The 23198-nt window shown below is 49.2% G+C and overlaps 3 protein-coding genes across 3 annotated transcripts; 1 reads left to right on the top strand and 2 right to left on the bottom strand.

The window, feature by feature from the left end:
* Positions 1–866: 866 nt before the first annotated feature.
* Positions 867–23198, bottom strand: LOC111072311. Its single transcript, XM_022364079.2, has 13 exons — positions 23090–23198; positions 8341–11281; positions 6813–6963; positions 6437–6626; positions 4885–5075; positions 4299–4485; positions 3962–4223; positions 3705–3890; positions 3299–3631; positions 2354–3230; positions 2095–2281; positions 1811–2035; positions 867–1733 (listed from the first exon to the last, which is right to left on the bottom strand). Exons 2-13 carry the CDS (start codon positions 11259–11261, stop codon positions 1555–1557), a joined length of 5889 nt encoding a protein of 1962 aa, XP_022219771.2. The 5' UTR covers positions 11262–11281; positions 23090–23198; the 3' UTR covers positions 867–1554.
* LOC111072312 (translation initiation factor eIF-2B subunit epsilon) lies at positions 5668–8155 on the top strand. The gene is made up of 5 exons (XM_022364080.2): positions 5668–5921; positions 5990–6114; positions 6173–7482; positions 7543–7829; positions 7905–8155. Exons 1-5 carry the CDS (start codon positions 5829–5831, stop codon positions 8130–8132), a joined length of 2043 nt encoding a protein of 680 aa, XP_022219772.2. The 5' UTR covers positions 5668–5828; the 3' UTR covers positions 8133–8155.
* On the bottom strand, positions 15526–22514 carry LOC111072307 (WD repeat-containing protein 7). The gene is made up of 2 exons (XM_022364075.2): positions 21889–22514; positions 15526–20992 (listed from the first exon to the last, which is right to left on the bottom strand). Exon 2 carries the CDS (start codon positions 20887–20889, stop codon positions 16270–16272), a length of 4620 nt encoding a protein of 1539 aa, XP_022219767.2. The 5' UTR covers positions 20890–20992; positions 21889–22514; the 3' UTR covers positions 15526–16269.

Raw genomic sequence — 23198 nt, 5'->3', positions numbered from 1 at the left:
CTTTCGCCGGAAACAATTTTGTTTTACCAAAGAATGCAATTATTGTATAATCTTTGGTTCTACTACCATCCACCACCTGGCTGATGCTTCATGGCGATTAAGCCGTGGATTATGTATCAAATTGGCCCATGAGTTTTTATACCTTCTACTTTGCTCCCCGCTGGCCATAATTGCTGGCCTAGTCAACGAAATTCTGAGAATTCCGTAATTTTTTCAACTATTCATAAAGCTGCAATCTAGCTATGCCCATTTATGGGAGAGCGGTGCTCAACTTCCCACATGTTGAATTTGGTAATTCTGTAATTGTGAGTAAGGAGCGAGTTGTATAAATGCACCATAGATTTTCCTGATTTTTAAGCTAATCAAATCGTTACTTGACCGAAGCGAGAGCCATATCAACCAGAACAATTAAAAAATAAGTTCTGAATTTATCTTCTGGTGTGAAGATTGTATACTCACCTCAATTGATAGTTAAAATAAAAAATAACTTCGAAGCTACTGTTGCCAGCCAAGTAGCCAAATATGCCGACAAATGGCGCCCTTAACCGAGCTAACATGAGACACAAGAAGTCTACAGGAAAGACAAAAAAGGAGACCACTAATTATGAAAGCAAATCATGAAGACTTAGGACTCTTGGCTATTTAAAAGGTTTCAAGTAATACGATGGGCAAACATACTTACCAAGTCACGGACCAATATTATCGCAATCAAATAACTTGTTTCATCGTCATGGTCTTAACGATTTCGAACGAATACGGATACACGTAAAACAGTACTATAAAATATGTTGCCAGAATTTGTCTTATTCGGGGAAGCAACGCTGCCACGCCCCAAATTTGTTGAAAAGAACCATCGTAATAAAAGTAGTACATACTCGTAATTAACATTATTATTTATTTTCAGATACAACTGAAATGAGGGCGTGGGGGACTGTGACATTTTGTCGGATCTAATCTAATACTCTGAGCACACAATGGTACGCATGGTATACACGTACATATGTACATGTGTTATATGTATGTACGTATATGTACCCATGTGGTCTATTTCCAGATGAAATTCCTGTAAATATCGGTCTCCAGATTAGTTTTTGCATGTTTGAGAGCCAAGGGTTGTTAAGGGTAAAATTAAGGGTGAAGTTCACATTCATCCATTGATTCTTAAACTCTATCCATTGATAGAGTCTAGACTGCCTACGTGCTTCTCGTTTTGACTCCGTGTTTGCTACTTGTATAAGTTATGCGGTGCAGTAGTCAAGGGGTTTAAAGAGGGCTGGTCTCCACACAGAATTACTTAAAATGCAAAACAAGTCAAAGAGATAACCCAGGAGCGATTTGGAATGAAGAGCATTTATAGACGGCTCACACGTAACGGCCATCTCGAACGTGTTTTATAAACAAGTAACATGTTAAACAGAGAAACAGAGAAACGTACATAAATGCCAGGCCAGACCAGATGGAACCTTTTCATGGACGTTCAAACAAAGTACCAACAAGTAAAATAAATACACTAACCCTATGCAAACAGATAAATATCGACATGGTACTGAATAGCTATGCTGGAAGATCGGCTCTGGGTCCCGCTCCAGGTCCAGCTCCTTCATTTCTATTCCCCAGGGGATCAGCACCGTCGCTTTCGATAAAGAGCCGCATAAATTGACTGCAGCGGATTTTGTAGTCCGGCCAGGACTTGGACTCGCTACTCCGCAGAAGAATACGACCAAAGGTGACAGCTGCGCAAGGGAAGGGAAAACAGAGAAATCGAACGGTCAGATCAAATAGAAGAAGTACTGAATAATCAAAGACGCACCGACTTGATGCAGATCGTAGTACTGGCACTCGATGCCCTCGCGCAAGAACATGCATAAGTGCATAAAGACATTGCGTTTCGGCGGACTGAGCAGGGCTATGTAGTCCATGGCCTTTGACTTGCCAGTGCTTGCCAGCAGATCCTCGACAAATGGCTCCAGCAGCGGCCGCTCCGGCAGGTCCAGCAGAAGCAGCAACGCCTGTGCAGCGCATTGTGGAGTTCCAGCTGGAGTCGTAAATCAGATGTCAGCCAGGTGTAGATACACACAGATCAGTAGCACTTACGAAACTCTTCGTCGGACCAGGTGTCGAGCCAGTCGCGCACCACATTGAAGTGTGTGTTCAGAGATTTCCGCGACTCGAAAGTGTGAAATCCCCCCTCCAGCTTGGATCCATGCTTGTGCAAGTAGTCGATCAGCAGAAAAAACTCGCGTGGCATCGTCACACAATATTCCTGCGAGTTATCATTCATCTGCGTGGCCATAGAAAGAAGATAACTCAACGCTTTGGCACCACCCTTCCGCACCTAAGACTAAGGACTCACCAGATACTTGATCTGCTCCTGTGAGTATTCGCTAAGCGGGCGATCAGTGCGACACATCGTTTCCATGGAGAGGCCAAAGCAGCTGGGCTGATAGTCACCCGTGACTGTAATGAAGATGTCGCGTCCGTTCTCCACGTGCAGGATGAGGATGTCGAAGTTGTCGCTAGTGCGGATCTTTTTGAGTAGACCCCTGATCGTGTGCACGTCTGCGAGCATCTTAATGCGAATGCTGCGCGCCGAGTCGATCATCAGGCTGTCCTTTCGCGGATCCACCTGCAGCCACTTCTCGCATATGTCGTGGATGTCCTTCTCCTTGAAGCTGAAGTCGACCGGCAGTGGGCAGCTGTTGTACACGTTGAAGTCCCGCATGCACGGCTCGTTGAAGCGCACCCGTCCGAAGTCGATGACAGTCTTTTCCACGCTGATCTGTGGCTGGTTGTCGTTCTCACGCTTGTCCACCGCCTTCAGTACCTCCTCTTGCACGCGCTTGTACTTGATTTCGTCGCGAGTTTTGATCTTGACCCGGAACACGGCATATACGGGTTTGTGGTCGCTCTGTCGTATGTCCATGATGCTGTTGTAGGCCAGCTGCTCGATCCGCGTGCCCTTCCACAGAACGCGGTCACAGTATGCGGGCGCTCGCTGCTTTTCGCTGCTGTCATAATTGTCCGTTCCCGGATCGTACTTGTACGTGGGCCGAAACTTAATCTCGCCCTCCGTGTATCCCTCGAAGCATTTGCCTTTGCGCATCTCCTGGCGCAGCTGGTCGTACTGTAGGAGCAGCTCGTACGTCTGGGCATCCGTCAGCGGACCGGGTCGCTGCTGCCCGGGCGGCTCCTGTATGCGATAGTTCAAGTCCCCTAGCCAGAAGATGTGGCTGCAAGAGTAGCAAAGGTGTAACTCAAGTGTGAGTATCAGTGTACTCATAGTCATGTCATCCCTTACTCGTGATCGCTGATAGTGCGGCCATCGTCGAAACGCAGCCCATCCACTATTGCATTATAGTCCTGGTTGCGCTCCTCCACGTAGCCCATATGGGCAGCCAGATGGGAGTTAACAAAGCAAATGTTTCCCTCGTTCAACTGTAAACTGATGGCCACTCCGCCCTTGTTACCCAGCGTGTTTAGAACGCCCCGTGCCACTGACTTGAAGCGGCAGCGCAGAATGTGCTGGCGCAACTGCTTGCGCACGATCACCGTCAGCATGATTCCCACCAGACGGTGGTACTGCAGGATCTCGTACTCGACATCTGGATGGACACTCTGCACCATTTTTTCGCTGAAAATTCGAGAAATGCGCCAAATGAGCAATAAATATTGCTGTATCGCTGGATATGGGACATGACACTTACTTCCACTGGGCTACACTAGCCTGGACCTGAGTGGAGTTAAGCATGGCCTTGGCGGGAGTGTCCAGCTCCTGCAAGCCAATGGCATAGATGTCAGGAGCCCGCTCGCTGCATCCCAACCACGATCGTAGGGCGTCGGCGCTGTCGCAGCAAGGTTTGTTGTTCACGTTCCAAGTGGCGCAATAGATGCTGCAAAACAAAAATAGAAAGGAGGGATATGGGTCAATGGATCAAAGGTGTTGGGTTGGATTTTTACTCACATAATATCTTTGTAGACAATGTACTCGCTCTCGCGCTTCTTCAGCTCTTGCTTGACCTCGCCGATTTGGCGGTAGTCGTTCAGCCATCTGAAGTTGAGCACCGTTTCGGGATCGCTTTGGGCCATGGAACTCTTGCAGGAAATGATCTTGGCCACGAACTCGTCATAGTTGGCGCTCTCACTTGGATAGAAGTAGTACTTGATGGGTCCGTCCTCGGCCGTGGACAGGTCGAACTGGTACGCTGTGATCGATCCCTTGCAATCTGAGAGTAACAGAATCACCCCCCCCCCACCACCAACATTATTATCTCAATTAATTGTTATAGTCTGCATCTCACCCTGCCGCAGCTGAAAACTCTCGTCGATGGCAAACACTTTGTTGATAATCAACTCATTAACTGATGTGAGCGGCGTGCGCACGAAGGAGAACGAGATGATAGCAAACGTCCCGCCGGACTCCGACGAAACTAGCGCCAGCAGCCGATTGGCGTCCTCGGGTCCCTTGATCTGATACGCCTCAAATAGCTGGAACATAAAATAAAAATTTCCTTTCATTTACAGAGCTTTTGCCTTTCCACGCTGCTCAAGGCCGGCTGGCCTTTGGCTCCGATAACCGCCTAGCCAGATCAGATTCTCACACATATTCAATAAAACTTGAGGTAGTTCATTTTTTATAAAAGACTTCTCTGCCACATGAGTGGCATAAACATTCCATCTCATAAGTGGGAGCGGAGTGAGTTATCTTTGGGAGAGGAGGAGGAACTGGAACCTGTCTTTCGTCACTGACTGGATAGCACGACCACGTAAAGTAAGCCCCGTGCCATCTAACCGATAATTATTCATTCGTCACTGGAGATATTGTTTGTGTTTGTTTTGACGTTTTTTTTTTTTTTTTTTTGGTTATGTTGGTTTGCGTTAGCTTACATAGAGAATTATTTCGTCTTCTTTGAAGCGCTCCCTGACTATTTCAAGGCTCGACTTGACGTCTGTCAGTCCATTCGGGACGTGGTCGCCCACACTTTCCATTGCCAGGAATATTGATTGATACTTTGGTTCGTTCCCTTGTTTTTGATGTGGATCCAGGTCCAGGTGGTTTTGCCGTTTTTGTTCGATTTCTTAATCTCCCAATGCAGAAGAATACTTGGCTTCTTTGCTGTGCTGTACTCTGTTGTGGCAATTGCTTCGATATGGATAGTTGTTTGCTTTTCTATTTTTAGTTGGCGCGCCCGCCAGCCGCAGCAGCGAAAAGTGACAACGACGACGAGCGTATAGCGTATGGGATTGGAATTTCGATGCGAAATGGGCGTGTTGCGTTTCTTCCGATTACAAGGGCGAACTTGAGGACTCTGGCCCTGGCCTGACCCTGCTCTTGCTTGAACCGTTGCCGCTTGTTCCTTTCTTGTTTGGTTTATCGTTCTTAGTGTTGCTGCTGCTGGTTCGGGGCTCTCATTTTCCGTCAAGGCGGGCGGGTGCGGGAGACGTGTATATCACAGACTGGACGCTGTTTCTCACACACACACATGGACACGGGCAATAAGCCACTTATTCATCGGCGATGACGATAATTACTGAATTGTTCGGCTATCGCGATTTCATGTCGGTCACTGGCTCACATAAGCATAAATATGTGTGTTGTGTCATTAATTAAGTTATTACTTATTATTCTTTCATTCGACCAAGACCTGCGACGTGCTAGTCTGGTCGATGTGGTGGAGGGGGGGCTGTGGTAGCAGCTGAAATTGCTTAGCGTTGCCAGATCCAAGCAGCCACTCTGCAGACGTTTGACAGCACTGACCCATCAGCTGTTGTTCTAGTATCCAGTAATATTCACTTCACTTCGGACAGGGGACAGAAAGTGGTTAGTAAGCATGGCACAATTCGAAAAAGAAATCGTCCAGGCGGTACTCATAGCCGACAACAATGTTTGGAACTTCAAGCCGCTCTCCGACGAAGGCTCCACGGTAGCTATTGAACCACCCCACCCCCGGCCCGGCAACGTTTATAGCTTGCCTCTTTTCTCTCCTTGCAGGCCTTGCTGCCCTTGGTCAACGTGAGCATGCTGGACTATGCATTGATAGCACTGAATCGCAGCGGAGTCGAGGAGGTCTTCGTCTATGCAAGCCTTTATCTGCAGGAAATACGCGACCACATCAAGTAAACCAATCATTTAGGCACTTTATGCTCAATTGTTTTTAATATATTATATACGCAGAGAAGGGATTGCCACGTATGCCTCCTGGTCCTTCAAAATGACTGTGAACATGATTGGAGGTGAGGGGTGTCGTTGTTTCGGCGACGCCATGCGAGATCTCGACGCCAAGGCCCTGATCAGGGGAAATTTTATTCTCATGGGCGCCGATACCGTCACCAATGCAGATTTACGGCCGGTTCTGGAGCAGCATAAGCGGATGGCAAAGTTTGACAAGGGGACAGCCGCCACCCTGGTGTTTAAGGAGTGCGCCATCAACGTCCGCACCGGCAACGAACTGCTCATTGCTGTCGACAAGCAAAACTCCCGCCTCCACTACCACCAGCGGCTTCGAATGAACCATAAGGAGCCTCGGTACCATATTCCCCTTGATGTATTCCTTGGCAACTCCTGCGTCGCGTTGCACCACAACCTCCTGGATCCGCAGATCGCGATCGGCTCGCCTTCGATGCTGTCGCTATTTAGCGATAACTTTGACTTCCAGACACGCGACGATTTCGTGCGGGGCCTTCTCATCAACGAGGAGTTGCTGGACAGCCGCATCTACGTATCCCTTCTGCCGGCCGCCCAGTACGCGCACAAAGTGAACAACTGGCCCTCGTACCAATTGGTAAGCCGAGACATCATCAACCGCTGGGCCTACCCGCTCGTTCCCGACATGGGCGTTTACAAGCTGCACCAGCAGTACGTGTTCCACAAGGACAACATCTACAAAAGCAACGAGGCGCACGTGTCTAAAAAGGCGCTGCGTGAGAATGTGGTGATTCAGGCGGGCAGCCACGTAGATGCCGGCTCTGTGATCAGGGACACCGTCATTGGGGAAAACTGTCGCATCGGAAAGAACTGCCAACTGAGCAATGTGTTCCTAATGGCCAACGTGACCATCCAAGACAATTGCCGGCTGGAGCACTGTGTGGTTGGAGACCATGCCGTCATCGAAGCCGAATGCAACGTCAGCGCGGGTTGTGTCGTAGGCGCCAAATGCGTGCTGCCAAGTAAAACGAAGCTAGCCAAGACCCTGGTCACAAGCACACCGAAAACACAGCATAGGGCGGAGCAAGAGCCGGAACAGGATTACGAGATAGTGGAACTTGAGGCGATTGGACCGCAGGCGTACATCGTCAGCGATATAACCACGGGGGATCCCGACGACTCGGATGGTGAGGAGCTGCTGCCCCAGCAGACGCTCTCCATACCCAAAATGGGTGACCTGATGGCGCAACTGGACGACATCAGCTATTGCAGCGACCTCAGCGACGAGGACGACGATGAAGGGTCGCGAGCTGTCACGCCCTTGCCCGACGACACCAACAGTGAGATGCACCTGGATGCAAATTGCAGCTAGACCTGAATTTAATTGCATTCTATTTCAGTTTTCCTCAGCGAGGTGATCGATTCGCTGTCACGCGGCTTCAGGGAGCGGTCGAATCCGGACTTCCTTATATTGGAGATAAACTCCTCGCGCTACGCCTACAACATGTCCCTTAAGGAGGTTAACTTTAATGTAGTCAAGGCCGTGTTTAGCATGCAGCACATTGTCGAGCCGGCCAACAACAATGTGCTGGCAGCCATCGGCGCCGCCTTCAAGCAGCTGGGACCCGTTGTATCCAACTACATCAAGAGCGAGGAAGCCATGATGGACTGCTTGAAAGCCCTGGAGGTGCGTGCGATATTCCGCGGAACATCTTCGAGTGACATTTATGAGTAATTAATTATGATGAGTAATTGCTTTCAGGACGTGTATGAGGAGAATCCGTTGGCACGGGAGAAGATCTCGCAGATTGTCCACTACCTATACGACAAGGACTTTGTTTCGGAGGATGCCATCCAGGTGTGGTATAGCCAGCTCGGTGGCGAGGAGCATGTCCAGCTGCGCCATAGCCTCTTCAAGCTGGTCGATTGGCTGAACCAGTCCAGCGAAGAGGATGACAACGACGAGGCATTGGATGAGGATGATCAGTAAATAAAACAAAGACTTTGCCACTATTCTGTTACAGCTTTTATTGCAACGCGTTCTTGACATTTTCCTTGGAGATATCTTGTTGTTGATATTCCCGTCTTCCTTTTTATTAACCTAGTTCGCGACCATAAAAATAGTCCATTGAAAAAAAGAAACTTAAAAAAAAAAACGCGACACCAAAATCGCATTTTATTTTGGATTATTTTTCTACTTCTCGTAAATGAATTCATCGTGGAAGTCAGAGTTTCCTTCCTCTAAGTTCAGCCGCTCTACGCCGACCATATCAATCTCCTCCTGCCCCTCCTCATCATCATCATCGGACTCCTTTACCGATTCGATTGTTATCTGCGAGTCGTCGGTGACAGCAGGATTCGGCGACTGTGGGTCCTCCTCTCGCTGCTGCTGCTCTGCATTGTCTGTTTCGGCCTCGTCCGAGTCAATTTTCTCCTCATCTTCGACGTCGCCTTCGCCATCGCCTTCTGCCTGCTGTCTTCCACTGTCCACCTCCATGAGCTCAGACTTGTCTTCCTGCGGCCGCGGCTTTGTCTCCTTTTCAGCTTCTTTGATGTCATCAGCAGCTCTATTATTTGGAGCCTTGTTAGAAGCATCCACATCGACTGGCTTCTTTTTCCCATCCCCCTTCTCTGTGCACTTTGAGGTATCGCCAGCACCATCAGCATCAGCATCATTTTCCTCATCGGTCTCTTCCTGTTTCGGTGTCTTCGGCGACTTGACATCTTCGGCAGCGTTAGCAGCAGCGGCCCGGCTGTGCTTGCGCTTCTCGAGATTCCGAGTGATGTCCAAGGCAATGAACTCCAGGCGCAATTGAACGCTCTTGTGGAATACCTCCATGTTATCGCCGCTTACAAGGTTGGTGCGCACCTCTTCCATGCATCCCTCGAGCACCTGCCTGACCTCGCCCACAGGGCAGTCCCCGCCCAGGTTCTGCGTGACCATCAGCAGCGTGGTCAGGTTCTTTAGCAGCGTTACCATGCGCTCATTCTTCACCAGACCCTTATTCATCTCGTCCACAGTTTGGTTCGCCTTGGCCCGGCACTCCTCGCGCAGGTACGTGGGCGAGATCATAGCCTGGACGTTGGGATTTCGCGTCAGGGTGGAGGAGAGCTCCTGCACTTTGGTGAGCTCATACATGAGGTCGGTATTGATGCGCTCAATGGAGACGATGTTGTAGGCGTACTGGCGCTGGAAGTTGTCGGCGATGTGGCGCCGGTGGCGCTCTCCGGTCTCGTCATGGCCGATCATGTCGCCCATGGCTAGCTCCGCGGTGGAGTTCATCTTGTTTAGGCGGTGGATGCGCTCGGCCTTTACCAAGATATGCTTTTCCAAGTGCACAAGATGCTCCAGCAGCTTGTTCGAGTAGTTGTGAACTCGGGTCAGCTGCGGCCGTATCGGGCTCTCCCCGATGGCGTCCTGCCCGAGCAGTGGATCACTCTTGTTCAGTTTCATGCTTAGAGCGTTCCTTGCCGCCGCATTATTGCTGGCCAGGTGTTTCTGAGGGGCAAACAGTCCTGCGCCTGCCTTTTTCCCATTACCGGAGGGACGCTTCTGCAGATAGGTGCTGGTGAGGCTGGCCGTGTAGCCCAGGTTGGTGGTGAAGCCCATGTTGTTAGTCTGGTAGATGCTCATCAGGTTGGGACGGAAGTCCTTGGTGAAGCTGTGCAGTGGTAGCATCTCGTGAAAGTTCTCCGACACAATCTCAAAGTCCGGTATGGCGTGGGTCCCCAGGCCGGGCCGCTCGAACGTCACCCGGTACATGGCGTTCAGCGAGTCGTAGGCGGCGACAGTGCCAGCGAAGATGCCGTCTTGGGGTGTGCGCAGCCGAGACGTCACCTTGGTGCCCAGCGGCAGTGGCATGGGGATCTTCTCAGGCATATCCGACAGCAGAACGGAGTCCTTGAGCTCGCCCGGCTTCCGCGACTGGAGAGTGCGCATAAGCTTTCGTTTCCTGTCTAGCTCTTTCCGCTCCTCGCTGAAGAAGTTGGCTGAGCAGCGCCTGGGCTTTCCCATCTGGCGCCTTATGGTCGACCACTCGTGTCGGTTGAGTTGGCGCGTTCCCAGGCGCGGATCCAGCTCGTTTACGTGGTTCAGGAACTCGTCACGGCTGTCGAAAAGCGGCCTGTCTATGTACGAGTAGAACCACTCGGCGATGGCCCACTTGTGGGCCTTGGGCAGCTTCAGCAGGTTGCGCAGGCGGAGCCCGATCGCCTGGCCCACCCGCTTGTTGGCCACCAACAGGGCCTGAGCGTGGCTGGCCTCCTCCTCAGCAGCGGCAGCGGCTGCAGATGCGGCGGTCGACACCTTCGTTCCTCCAGAGGCTGCTCCACTGCTGATCTTGGCCGACCTGTGGCCGGATTGGTTCGTTTTGGATGTAGTCTGTGCATGCCTGACAGCCTGACCCTTGGCTGGCGTCTTCTTGTTCTTGTTGCTAGCTGCCGTCACCTGATGCTGGCTGCCGACTGAGGTGGAGCTGGATCCATTATCGCTGGAGCGCATGTAGCGGGAGACAACGCCCTTGCGTTTCTTGAGCACCTTGGCGGGGGTGGTGTTGTGCACCTTGCCCGAGCAGCCGCTGCCAGGACCACCAGCAGGCAGGGGCGGGCGACCGGGCATCTTCTTAGGGGCAAGGCTCATGCGCAACGGTTTGTCGTCGTTGATAATGTTCTCGTCGTAGAAGAGTTTGTTTCTCTTGCGAATTCGCGCGGGCATTCCACGGGCATTCAGCGTCAGAATGGGAGCCTTCGTTACCTTCGGCTTAGGTGGTGGGGCGCTGCCCACGCGCTGCAGTCCCAGTGTGGCCAGACTGAAGGCCGGCGGCTCCACTTGCTCTTCCGGATCGCTGTTTTCGTTGCTGTCCGGCTCATCGTCCTCGTCCTGTTCGGGGTCGGCTTCATGCTCGGCTGTAGCTGTCCTTTCGCCTGCATTCGCAACGACATCAGCAGCCCCGTCATCCTTTTTCCGCTCATGGTCGCTCTTGCTGTCATCGTCTAGATCCATTGGCTTAGCGGTGGCCTCCTCATCGCTCGATTTCTTCCTTGCGACAGATGCAGATGCAGCAGCAGCAGTGGCTGCTGTCTTCCTGCCCTTGCCTTTGGTAGCTTCTGCAACGGGCATTTTCACTGGGCGAGTACAAGCTACAAGGAGCAGAGAAAACACATCACATAAGTTGAAGATTGATCAAAAAATATTTAAGGTAAAAGTAGTGAGTGATATCGGAACACTCGGAAGGTTCTGTGGCCATTGAACCTTTGGGGTCGTATCACTCGTAGAGGAAACAGGTAAATAGTGTTCGTGCAACAGTGCAGTATAAAATTACATTGGGAACAAATTCCGTTCGAATTTTCCTAGGAAGCTTTATGGCACGGACGCGCGGGGTACCTCGCTTCACTCTTTTTGGCTATCCTTTTGGCTAGCCTTTGACAGTGGCGACGTCGTTGGCAGTGGCAGTGTCCGTTTTGGTGTTGTCCGCAACATTCGCATGTTCGCATGTTGCAGTGCGTTTGTGTGCGTAGACAGCAGGCGAAGCGAAACGAAAGAAAACACGACGAAGCAATGCTTTTGTATTGGTCCCGATGGTCCCATGGTCCCATGGTCCGAATTGTGTACCGACTTCTCGTGAAGACTTGTCCCAAAAAAGTAGCTACATCGATTCATTAAAACTGAGTGTGCCAATACTTTTGTTTGCCTAGGTATAACCGGTACTTTTGTGTGTGTGGCACCCAAAAGGAAGCATTTCCGACCCCATCAAGTATATACATACACTATCATCATCAATAGCCGAGTGAGATATACATATGTAGCTCCGAGTATGTGTACATACATATGTATGCATGTACACATATCTGCCCGTCTTTTTTAACACCTAGTTCTCAGAGTCAATGCCCAGCGGGAAAGAGTCCGGCTCTCCGTTAAGCTATTGATGTAGGAAGCAATGCTTTTCGGCAGTTTTGTGTCCGTTGACTAAATTACCGCCGCTCAAGTGATTGCTTTTTTGTTCACAATAAAGAGCATCGTGGACGCGCCTGCTAGGATATGCGGAAATGCCCATAAAAAAACGAGAGGAAACGCTATGCGTTCCAGAGCGCCAGAGTGCGCTGGAATGGGGTGGATCAGCAACTTAAAATTAATTTCTTTATTCTGGCAGAACAATTATCCAATCCTCAATCTGGTAAATATTGTTATTCTCTACAAATTTGTGAAATGGCAGTAGCAGTGTGGATATCATATGATCCTGGAAACAAAATTGGTTTGTCTAGCTCTATTAGTCTCTGAAAACTAGGCGAAAAACAAGACGGACGGACGGACAGACAGACATGGCTATATCGACTCGGCTATTGGTGCTGATCAAGAATATATATACTTTATGGGGTCGGAAACGTTTCCTTCTCTGCGTTGCACACATCCACTTTTACCACAAATCTAATATACCCCTTAACTCTTTTTGAGTACGGCTGTAAAAATTAAATCTATCAGAAAAAGTCAGTTTTGTTCGAAGCGTGAATAAAAAGTTAAATTTTGTCGATTATTGTAATTTTGCGAAAAGTAGGGCAAGATAAAGATTGTAATTTTGTTAAATGTACAATAAAGTTTTTAACACATACATTTTCAAATAAAAAATTCGTTTTACCTCGTGACCTAATACCAATATTATTAATCCATAAAGCTCACACAAAACCCTCTTTCTTAATGATAAAGTATCTGACTTTAGGTGGGGCACCAATTTTTTGTTTGCACCGGGGCCCTTTCCTCCCTAGCTACGCCACTGCCTATATCCATCAGTCTGGCCCTTTACCAAACAGCAATACTATAAGGAAAGAGAGAGAGAGAGAGAGATAGTTTCACTGTGGCGACACTCACAACGCACCAACTGGTTTTAGATATTTTTTCGTTAAAAAAACTAACAAACACTAATGCTGAAAAATCAGCAAATTTGTTTCGCAGACTCTGAAATGACTTAAGTTTAGAGTATAAACATACTACGGAGTTCGTGCTTCTGGGGACGCGACTATACTTATACCCGTACTCAGTCAGTATATACATTGTTGAGACTATGATTTTTTAGAATTTTAGAAAAAAAAAAATTTTACATTTTAAATTTTTTTTGCTACATCTGCTATCTACATCTACATATACAATGTATATTCCACATCTAACATGTAGATTGTACATGTTCCATTTAGATTCTACATCACCTCCGCTAGGGGTTGCTCGCGCACTGAACGCGGCAGAGTGTGCGAGCGAGAAAGAGATAGATAGCGGATCTTTTGCAGGAGGGGGCGGAAGAACCAACGGAAAATTAATTTCTTCATTCTGGCTATAATTATGATCCGATCTAATTCAGATTCGGCAATCTGGTAGATATGGGCATTCTCTACGATACTGCGTTTTTAGTTTTAGCGTATCTTGGAAATTGTGGCTGCCACAGATTTTCGTGTATTTGAAATACACTTGTAGCAGTGTGATATCACATGAGTCTGGAAACAAAATTTGGTTCCTCTAGCTTTTATAGTCTCTGAGATCCAGGCGTCAAACAAGACGGACGGACGGACAGACAGACATGGCTATATCGACTCGGCTATTGATGCTGATCAAGAATTTATGTACTTTATGGGGTCGGAAACGTTTCCTTCTCTGCGTTACACACATCCACTTTTAACACAAATCTAATATACCCCTTAACTCTTTTTTGAGTATAATTATAATTATATAATTACGATGCCTCTTAAGTTCAGTCCGCTTTGATGGAACGACAAAGCTAAGACGCAGATCTTACTGACAAACCACAGCAAACTCCGGGCTTTAGTATGTACATACATATGTATGTATGTATGTATGTATGTATGTATGTCACACTGATGGGTCGCAAGGGTATTTGAAAATTCGATGGAATTGACGTAAAGTTGTTCCTATAATTAGCAGAAACTTTGAGATGGTTCAATGGGAATGATTGGAATATCAACTGTTTGCTCATGTTTGACTTTATTTGTTGTATGCTCGTACTCGTACATAATTCGTTTAAGTTGCTTCATTTCGTTTCATTTTATTGCGTAATACTTTGATTGAAGGACCTTGTATGTAAGTATGCAGATATATATGTATGTATGTATGGAATTCCCAATTGAAGCACAAGTACAATACATTCATCGAATACACATACATACATTCAGGTATTAGATACATATATAAAGTTTGCATACATTGCAATTTCCTTTTTATAATAACGTATGTACATACATACACAAATATGTATGTATGTGTTTATATGATAAATAGTTTCTTGGATCTATTTCGCTCGGAAATTCGTTGGTTCCTTTAGAAATCTCTTTCTCCCAACACATTTCGGAGGCCTTTTCCGAGTAGGCTTCAAAATAACGGATGCCTGTGTGTGTTGTATGCTTGAGTTCGATTTTTAAACAGAATTCTCTGTACAATTTCCACAGAATTAAAAAAAACAAACGGCTTTTACATAAAAACATACACCTAAGCCGAGTTACATCGAAAAACAAAGTAATAATAATAGTTACAATTATGATAGCAATTAAAAAAAAAAAACGAAAAAGAACGTGTGCTTCGCTTCTTTGGACGCGACTCTTCTTTTATACCCGTACTCAGTCAGTATATAAATTTGTGAGCTTATGATTTATGTAGAATTTTAAAATTTTTGCTAAATCTGTTATCTAAATCCACATTTACAATGTCGATTACACATCTAACATGTAGATTATACATCTACAATGTAAATTCTACATCTTCCCTGCGAAAGGTCGCGGCACTGCATAGGGCGGAGTGTGTGCGAGCGAGAAAGAGAATGAGTAGCGTCAGCAGCGCTGGAGGAGGTGGGGGAAGCAACTGCAAATTAATTTTTTTACTCTGGCTATAATAATGATCCAATCTGATTCAGATTCGGCAAAATTTGGTTTCTCTAGCTCTTCCAGTCTCTGAGAACTAGGCGCTCATCAAGACGGACAGACGGACGGACAGACAGACATGGCTATATCGACTCGTCTATTGGTGCTGATCAAGAATATATATACCTTATGGTGTCGGAAACGTTTCCTTCTCTGCGTTGCACACATCCACTTTTACCACAAATACAATATACCCCTTAACTCTTTTTGAGTACGGGTATAAAAACACGACTCTATATTCTAGTTATTTAGTGGTTTTTTGTGTTTTTTTTTTGTAACTTTTCGTAACGTTTTGCAATACATTTGTTTAGGTTCTTTAGATATATATATATATAACAATACATTATGTATAACAAATATGAATAGTAATAATAATAGTAGCGTACAATACATAGTAATAGTAATAATAATAATAGTTTTTAATCATAATAACAGCTTTTCGTTCTTTGTTTTACAAGGTTTTTCTACTCTTTTTTTCTTATTCTTTTCTTTTTGTTGTTGTTGTTGTGTTGCGTGGTTTTACATGTGTTTGTATACATGTGTGTGTAGATCGGTACGATAGTAATGTTTGCTGACTTTAATAATATTTGGATATCATATTTTCTCTGTAGGTAAGTTACATCAAACAGAAACTGGAACAGGAGGTAAAACACTTTCAGGAACAGAACACACAGACACAGGGCTGTGCATTGGTGTGAATGAGCGAATCAGCGAATCCGGTAAAATATATATGTAGCTCTAGAGATAAAATTAGCAAAGGATACATACTGGGGTATGCAGGGGGCATACGATACGCACACGATATACAATACACGGGCTCACTGCCACACACTGGCGCAGGGAAAACATTAGAAGGTACATTAAAATCGTCTAATACATACATTAAAATACACACAGAAACAGAATATATAGATCGAATATACATATATACGTAGGATAGATATATAAATAAATAACAAAATTAATTTTGAGTTATCGCATTGATTTTGTTTTCCTTTTCCTTTCTCGCCTTTCCAGGCTGCATTTGCAGAAACATAATCCTTAGTTAAATTGGCTTCATTTCATTCCATTCATAATAATTATTGTTGTGTAGTTGTTTCGCATCGCAGTAGCTTTTGAAGCCCGCGTTGATTGCCTGTTCAAATACATCCGTCATGTCACCCCTGCTCACCCCTGCAGTACCAAAATGACAGACCGATTTAGACATTGCGTCCCTAGACATTGAACCGCGTCTCGGAACCGTCAGCCAACATGAGGGTGACTGTCCGATTGTTAATCCAGACGAGCTTGGCCAGCCGCATGGGGTTGAGACGCGAAACGTCCGGAATGGGGGCCGTGGAGTAGCCCTTAGTACAACGCGTCTGCGACTGTCCCAGCCCGAACATGCCGGTGCTCGTCTGCCAGAAGGAAAGCCGATTCTCAGCGCACGAGTAGGAGACGAGGTACTTGCCGTCGGGCGAAAATGCCAACGAGGTGATGGGGTGCGTGTGAGCGGGGATCATCTGGCACTTGTTCTGGCGCAGCTCGTAGATGGCCAGGTTGCCACTGTTGGCGCCGACGGCGATGCGTCGGGTCTGAGAGCAATGGGAGATCTGGTTGAACTTGCAGATCGCCGGGCACAGCTCGGCTAGGCCGCGGACCTTCAGCTCGTTGCTGTCTACGCAGTGCAGTGCGATGTCCATGACCTCTACCAGCAGGCTAGCGATCTCCGACTGCATCTTGTCGATCAGCATCTCCACGCACTGCAGGATCTCGCCCTTGGCCTTGTACAGGACCGACTGCGTCAGGGGAGCGTTGATGGACTGCGCGTTCTGCTGCATCGTGTTGTACCTGGCCACCTCCCGGGCCATGGTGGTGATGAAGGCCGCCGGTCGGGCGGTGGCTATCAGGCGCAATGCATGCCGGGCCGTGCGGCAGGCGTCCGCCTGTGGAGTCAGCGGAAGCTTGTAATTCAGGTTGGGAACAGCTTTTCCCTCGCACGAGATCTCCAGCAAGCCGAGCAGCACCTTGGACACGTCCAGGTATGGTTCCCACACCGTGAAGCCCCTGCCCAGCAGGTCGATGGCCGCTCGACGAAGGGGCGTGTACTGCGGCAGCTTCGGCGAGGGCGGCGCATAGAGTAGGTGTGCCAAGGCCATCGAAGTGAGCCTGGCTAGGTTATTGGCTATGCCGAAGCCCTCCACCACGGACGATATGCGCCGCTCTCCGCTCTGTCCGCCTTGTCCGCTCGGTCCGGTTGACCCAGTGGCGAGGCTAATGCTCCCGCGGTGGTTGGGTGACTCTTGTGAGATGTCCTGCCCGAACTCTGCTCCGATCACGCCCAGCAGGATGACGGCCGTGGTTTGTTTCCGCTTCAGCTCCGACAGGCTGGACGGCTTGCGTATGATCTCCTCTTCCTCCTCCTCATAGTCCTCATCCTGATGCTGTTCCGCGCCTGACATTCCTCCCCCACCAGCACCCGTAGCTGAACCACCAATTGATTGGGCGCCGTTGCTGCCACTGCCTCCTACCCCACCGCCACTGCCATGGGATCCGGCCGAACTCTGGCTAAGAAGCGCCAGCTGCTGCTGGGCTCCCACGATGGGCTCTGTGTGGGTGTAGAGGGGCAGGTACTGTGCCCAGCTCTCGACCAGCTGCTTTCGCCCTTTCTTGCCCATGCGGGTGAGCTCACCGAGCAGGATCTGCTGGGCAGCCTCGCGGATTTCGATGCAGTGATGCTGCCATCGCTTCACCATCATCTCCACCTGGGGTCGCTTAAACTTCTTCGGCTCGAGGGCCTCAATTTTGTCGGGCAGCAGGAAGCAGTGGTGGGTGGCCAAGAGGCTCCAGGCATGCTTTATTTGAGAAATGTGGTGGGCAAGGATTTCCTCGCGCTCCTCCTCGTTGCTCAGCGTGGAGTCGGTCCGCTGGGCCAGGCGCTGCAGCTTCTTGTGCTTCTCGCTGTCCGGCAGAAAGGAGGCGGCACTCATCGACAGCAGCGTGTTCGACATGGCCACAAGCGCCAGGATGTGGTTGGTTGTCAGCGTGGTGCTGAGCTCCCAATGGAGGCGTGAGGTGAATATGGCTGTGAGGTGCTCCAGCCGCTGCAGCTCCTCCGGAAGCGGGCGTTTCTTGGAACTGGAGGGCAGCTGAAGTCCTGGCGGAATGTCATAGTTGTTCTGCCAAGTGGGAAGCAGCAGGGACATGTAGCCAGCCTTGGAGAGCACTCCGTACGAGATTGGCACTATGGGGCGGAGCAGGCCCAGCCGCGTCTCACACATCTTGTCCAGGTGCGGGTCCAGGCCCCACGAGTGCAGTAGCGAGAGGAGCAGCTGGGCCACCTCCATCACGTGGGTGACCTCCATCTTGGAGGCGATCTTGCTTTTCAGGTCCTGCTGCTCCTCGTGCGACTCCACCGCCTTTTGCAGGCTCTCCACCTTGGCCTGCACTTTCTTCTCCACGATCTCCGTCTTCTCTTTGAACTTCTGAACGAGCCCGTGCTTGTCCTTATCCTTCAAAATCTTCTCCACGTCCACGGCTTTGTTCTTCACCTTGTTGAAGAAGTCGCCAATCTTCTTGCTCGCGTCCAGGTGCATCGACTTGCCGTCCTTTGGGTTCTGCAGGTGCACCCCCAGCACCTCCAAGTTGGCCGGCGTCATCTGGGCGTACTCCTCGCTGTGCAACTCGAAAATCAGTCCCTCGATGTCGAAGAATAGGATGTGGCTCTCGGCGTCCTTCGGGTTGGTGCGCAATCCCTGGATCACCAGTGGATTGCTGCGGTGCTTCATGAGGAAGTCGAAATTCCCTTGGTTGTGGCCCTGCAGCTGCTGCAACTGGGTGATCCCGCGCTGGGTGGCGTGCCGGATGGCGTTCATGTTCCTCGACTTGAGGCCGCGGAAAAAGTGAACCGCCGGATTGGCCATGCCCATCTCGCTGGCAGAGGCGCCGCTCACTCCAGAAGAGCCACCACCACCGCCGACCCCATCGTCGCCTGCCTGCTCGTCGCAGGCGGAGAGCACCTCCTCGGCAAGCATACCGTGGAGCACCCGGTCCAGGTGGCCGGTCTCCATCTGCCACACATACACTGAGCCGTCCGAGCAGCCCACTATAAGGAAGTCGTCCAGTGGGCGCCACTTGATGGTCACCACGGGAAACAGGTGGCGGCTGGCCAAGGTGACGCACTTGCGCTCCTGCAGGGAGACAAGGGTGACCGAGTGGTCGGAGGCGACCGAGCAGATGCACTTAAGAATCCGCGGGCTGCAGCTCTCCGGCGGTACCAGCAGCTGTGTGATCTCCCCCGCATGCACGCAGAAACGGTGCAGCATGCTGCCGCTGTACAGATCCCAGAGGCAAACGGCAAAATCGATGCCGCCGGACAGCAGGTGTGACTTCTCGTACCGCGAGTGGATCATGGAGGGGCAGAGCAGGCAATTCACCCTGCCGCGGTGCCCGTACAGGATCTGGTGCGACGGCCAGTCGCTGAAGTTCTGCTTGATGCCCACCAGCAGCTGCATCATTACCGTCTGAGTGGCGGGCACAATCACAATGCTGCCATCCTCGCGCCCGATGACTAGGCGACTCTGCTGCGGCAAGTATATGCTCGATGTGAGCTTCACTGGAGACTCTGTGATCCTCGACAGCTGATCCAGTATCCCCACGGGCGGAGGATCCATAATGGACCAGGCCTCCACCAGGGAAGTGCACACGTGTGGCTTAAGGACGCGGGGCGGCATCTGCTTGGCCTGCAGTATGCTAATGTTGTCCAGTGGTACCTCTGGCACATTCCACACCGAGATGTACCCCTCAGAGTCGCCACGCAGTAGATTGTGCTGTCCACCATTGCCGTTGGTGTTACCGTTGCCGTTGTTTCCAACCAGCAGCAGTTTCATGGCTGGTGGACAGGAGAGCACCTTGTCGCCGGCATGCTGGAGCACGTAGTACAAGTAGGGGGCGTCCCGGACGACGCTCTTGGAGTGGAATTCCTTGTTGTCGGGGATGCAGTTGGCGGGCAGCCTGTATAAGTAGCCCTTGCCCTCGTCCGTCCAGAGCATGACGCGGTCAGATGTGATGAAGTCGCCGCCCTGCCAGCGCTCGCGGGCCGGCGCGATCACCGAGCAGAGGACAGTGAAGTCGCCGGCGTCGTAGATCTGCCAGTACTTCGTGCACACCAGGAGCACGGTGCGCTGGTTTTGGGCACAGCAGTTCATGGTTATGGCGTTGAGGCAGCGGATCTCCTTCGACTCGTTCTCGTAGATGGGCTCCGCGTGCTTGTTCTCGTTCCCCGTCAGAGTCCACACCTTGACCGTGCCCGTGGTGGTGATGGCAAGGACCACGTCGTCCTTGCGCCGCATAGGACGGAGCACATGGATGGCTGATATCCAGTCCGGCTTCACCTTTGAGCTGAGCACATAGATTACCTCCAGGCTGAACGGGTCCATCACCATGATCTCGGCGTAATAGCCGATGCAGAACAGACGAATGTCCTCGCTGTTGGCCGTGTGATAGCTCTGAATCTGTGTGTGCACCTGCGGCAGCTTGACTGCCTCCATGCACTTGCCGTCGATGAGGTCCCAGGTGCACATCTCACCGTTCTCCGAGGAGCTCACCAGAAAGTTGTTTTCGGGTAGCAGCGAGGCTCGCACCAAGCACAGCACTGGAGCCGAGTGGCCCACCAGCAGGCAGCGGGGCGACATCTTCAGTGTGCTGGGTTCTACCTGCCAGAGGCAGATCTGTCCGTCGTAGCAGCCGGTAACCAGGGTGCACTGGTCGTCCGAAAGGAACACACTGGAAATGCAGTGCGTGGGCGCCGTGGGTCCCCACAGCACCACCGGCACCACCAAATTGGTACTCACCATGGTGTCGCCCACAGCACACCACCCTTACCCTTACTCCTGCTCCTTCTTCCCAATCACTCCTTACTGTCTTCTTTCCGTTCCTGCTTCGGGGCTTCTCTGGGCTCTGCAAGAAGTATTATTCTTAAGTAAAAATTTCCTCAACTTCGAGGGCGCGCCTGTGCATGCATGTGTGAGTAGTGCCTGGCCGTAGAGTGAGATCCTTCAGAGACAAGACCCTAAAGCTCATAATCATTATGTTACCCATTAACCGGGAAGCTGTTGGTGGAACAGCACGGAACTAACATGGACAGCTCCCGAGCAGGTAATATGTATTCTCCTTTCCATTCCATGCTCATTCTCCATTTTTAACATGAATGGCTATGCCGAATCTAGATCTATGTATACACATTCCAAGATAACAGTTAACTTGAACAGGTGACTGTAGTAGTGGCTGTTGCGTTATCGGATTCGAAATGAGCTTTCCCCTTTGGTTATGCCTCCACTGGTTTCACTCATTTGGGATCTACTGCTGCCAGCTGTTACTGTACTTTGCTTTGCCTACCTATTAGAATGGCCAAAGATAAACAAGAGATTTGAGCCGATCCAAATGGGGAGGTTATACAAAAGCAATGTAACGGACACGGGCATGGGAACGGGTAACGGGTAACCTTGGATCCGTAGCCATTTTTAGGGACGGACGACCGGAATGGCAGGGAATGCATTAGCATGGAAACCGATCGGATCGGGGCTGTCAGCAATTGAGGCAAGATAAATTAATTGAGCAGACGAGACTATTTGACATTGCCGCATACCAAACCCAAACCCAACGGATTGCTGGCTGCCTGTCTGCCTGTTTGCCTGTCCGTCTCTCTGCCCTACACATATACATGTACCTAGGTCCAATCGCACAAACGACGCAGAAAATGGGCACTAGCGCACACACATACGGACGCACACAAATTGGCAAACTCGCCAACAACAATAACTGTAGATATGTATGTAACTAAGCATTTTGCTAACATTTTTCTGGTGTTTTCCGTACTGGGGTGGCACGTGATTCCCTTCCTTCCCGATTCCTGTGCCGATTCTAGCTCTTTGTATAGCTAAGGTTTAGCTATTTTATCGTCTCGATTTCTGGTTGATAGCGATTATTGATCCTGATTCGCATCCCATCCACATCTGTCTGCGGATTTTTCGGTCTCGTGCTGTTTCTCCTGCTGCTGCTGCTGCATTCCAAGCTGTGTGTGTGCAGCGCAGTAAGAGAGGAGCGAACTTCAATGTCGTCGTTGCTGTCGTCCCACAATTCTAATTCATATGCACACAACCCCTCGTACGTGCTGCTGCTGGCTAACAATTACAACACACACGTTGCTATTGCTCTTGCCTTGCTTCTGCGGCTGTTATTGCTGTTGTTGTTATTTCTGTTTTTGTTATTGCTGACGATTTTTCATATTATGCATATTTCCATTTTGTTTTTGATTCACCCGAACTGTTGCACTCTCTGGTACAAGTTTGAACAGCACTAATAATGGTCGATACACGCGCACTCAAATAATTGATTTTAGCAATTGATTTTTAATACGTTCTTCCATATATTTTATTTCCCTTTTTTGTAGGACAGGCAGAAGAAAAAAAGCAAATATCTTATCGACCCGTAGGGTAAGATTTTCGATAAGTTTCAGTGTTGCCGCACTCGCGAATCGATTACGAGCTGTCTGCTCTACGTGGGAAGGAGCGACAGCCCTGCGACAAAAATTTAATATTTTACTCCAATTGTTTATAATTTTATAGTTTTTGCCACACTTTCTACAAACTAGATGACAATGTATGAACAAGATCATTGTGAACGCAATTGCGAACACTTTCATAGCATTTGGGGCATTTTAGACACGAGCCCACATGGAGTGGGCGACTATGTTGTTACTTTTGGCCCAACGGACAACACTTTCCACACAATTGCATTTTGCACAATGCAGTACCTTTTTACATATAAATTGTTTGAAAGCATTCAGAGATAAATCCCTGTGAATGGATCTGGACTTTATTATCACTCGCTGGATATGTTTATGAACAACACATATGTATTAATAAGTTGGCTCAGCACACAGGCAGAAAGAGGTCGTCCAGTTGTTTGCAGGACAAACAATTGTTTAAATCGAATCGTATAGAGCAGTCTAACAAGGTTTTGTTAAATTTATAAGAGCAATATTGGTTTACTTACTACTTTATATAGTTTTTGCAGTTTTTTGTGTACTTTAATATCGCTTTATTTTGAATTTACAACACAATTCGTAAAAAACACACACTTTTGAATGGCCAGCAGAGAAACA

This window comes from Drosophila obscura, unplaced genomic scaffold, assembly GCF_018151105.1.
Source record: "Drosophila obscura isolate BZ-5 IFL unplaced genomic scaffold, ASM1815110v1 contig_75, whole genome shotgun sequence".
In the NCBI taxonomy this organism is placed as follows: domain Eukaryota; kingdom Metazoa; phylum Arthropoda; class Insecta; order Diptera; family Drosophilidae; genus Drosophila; species Drosophila obscura.
The sequence above is the reverse complement of the archived record's forward strand: the minus strand, read 5'-3'. Positions and strand labels throughout refer to the sequence as shown.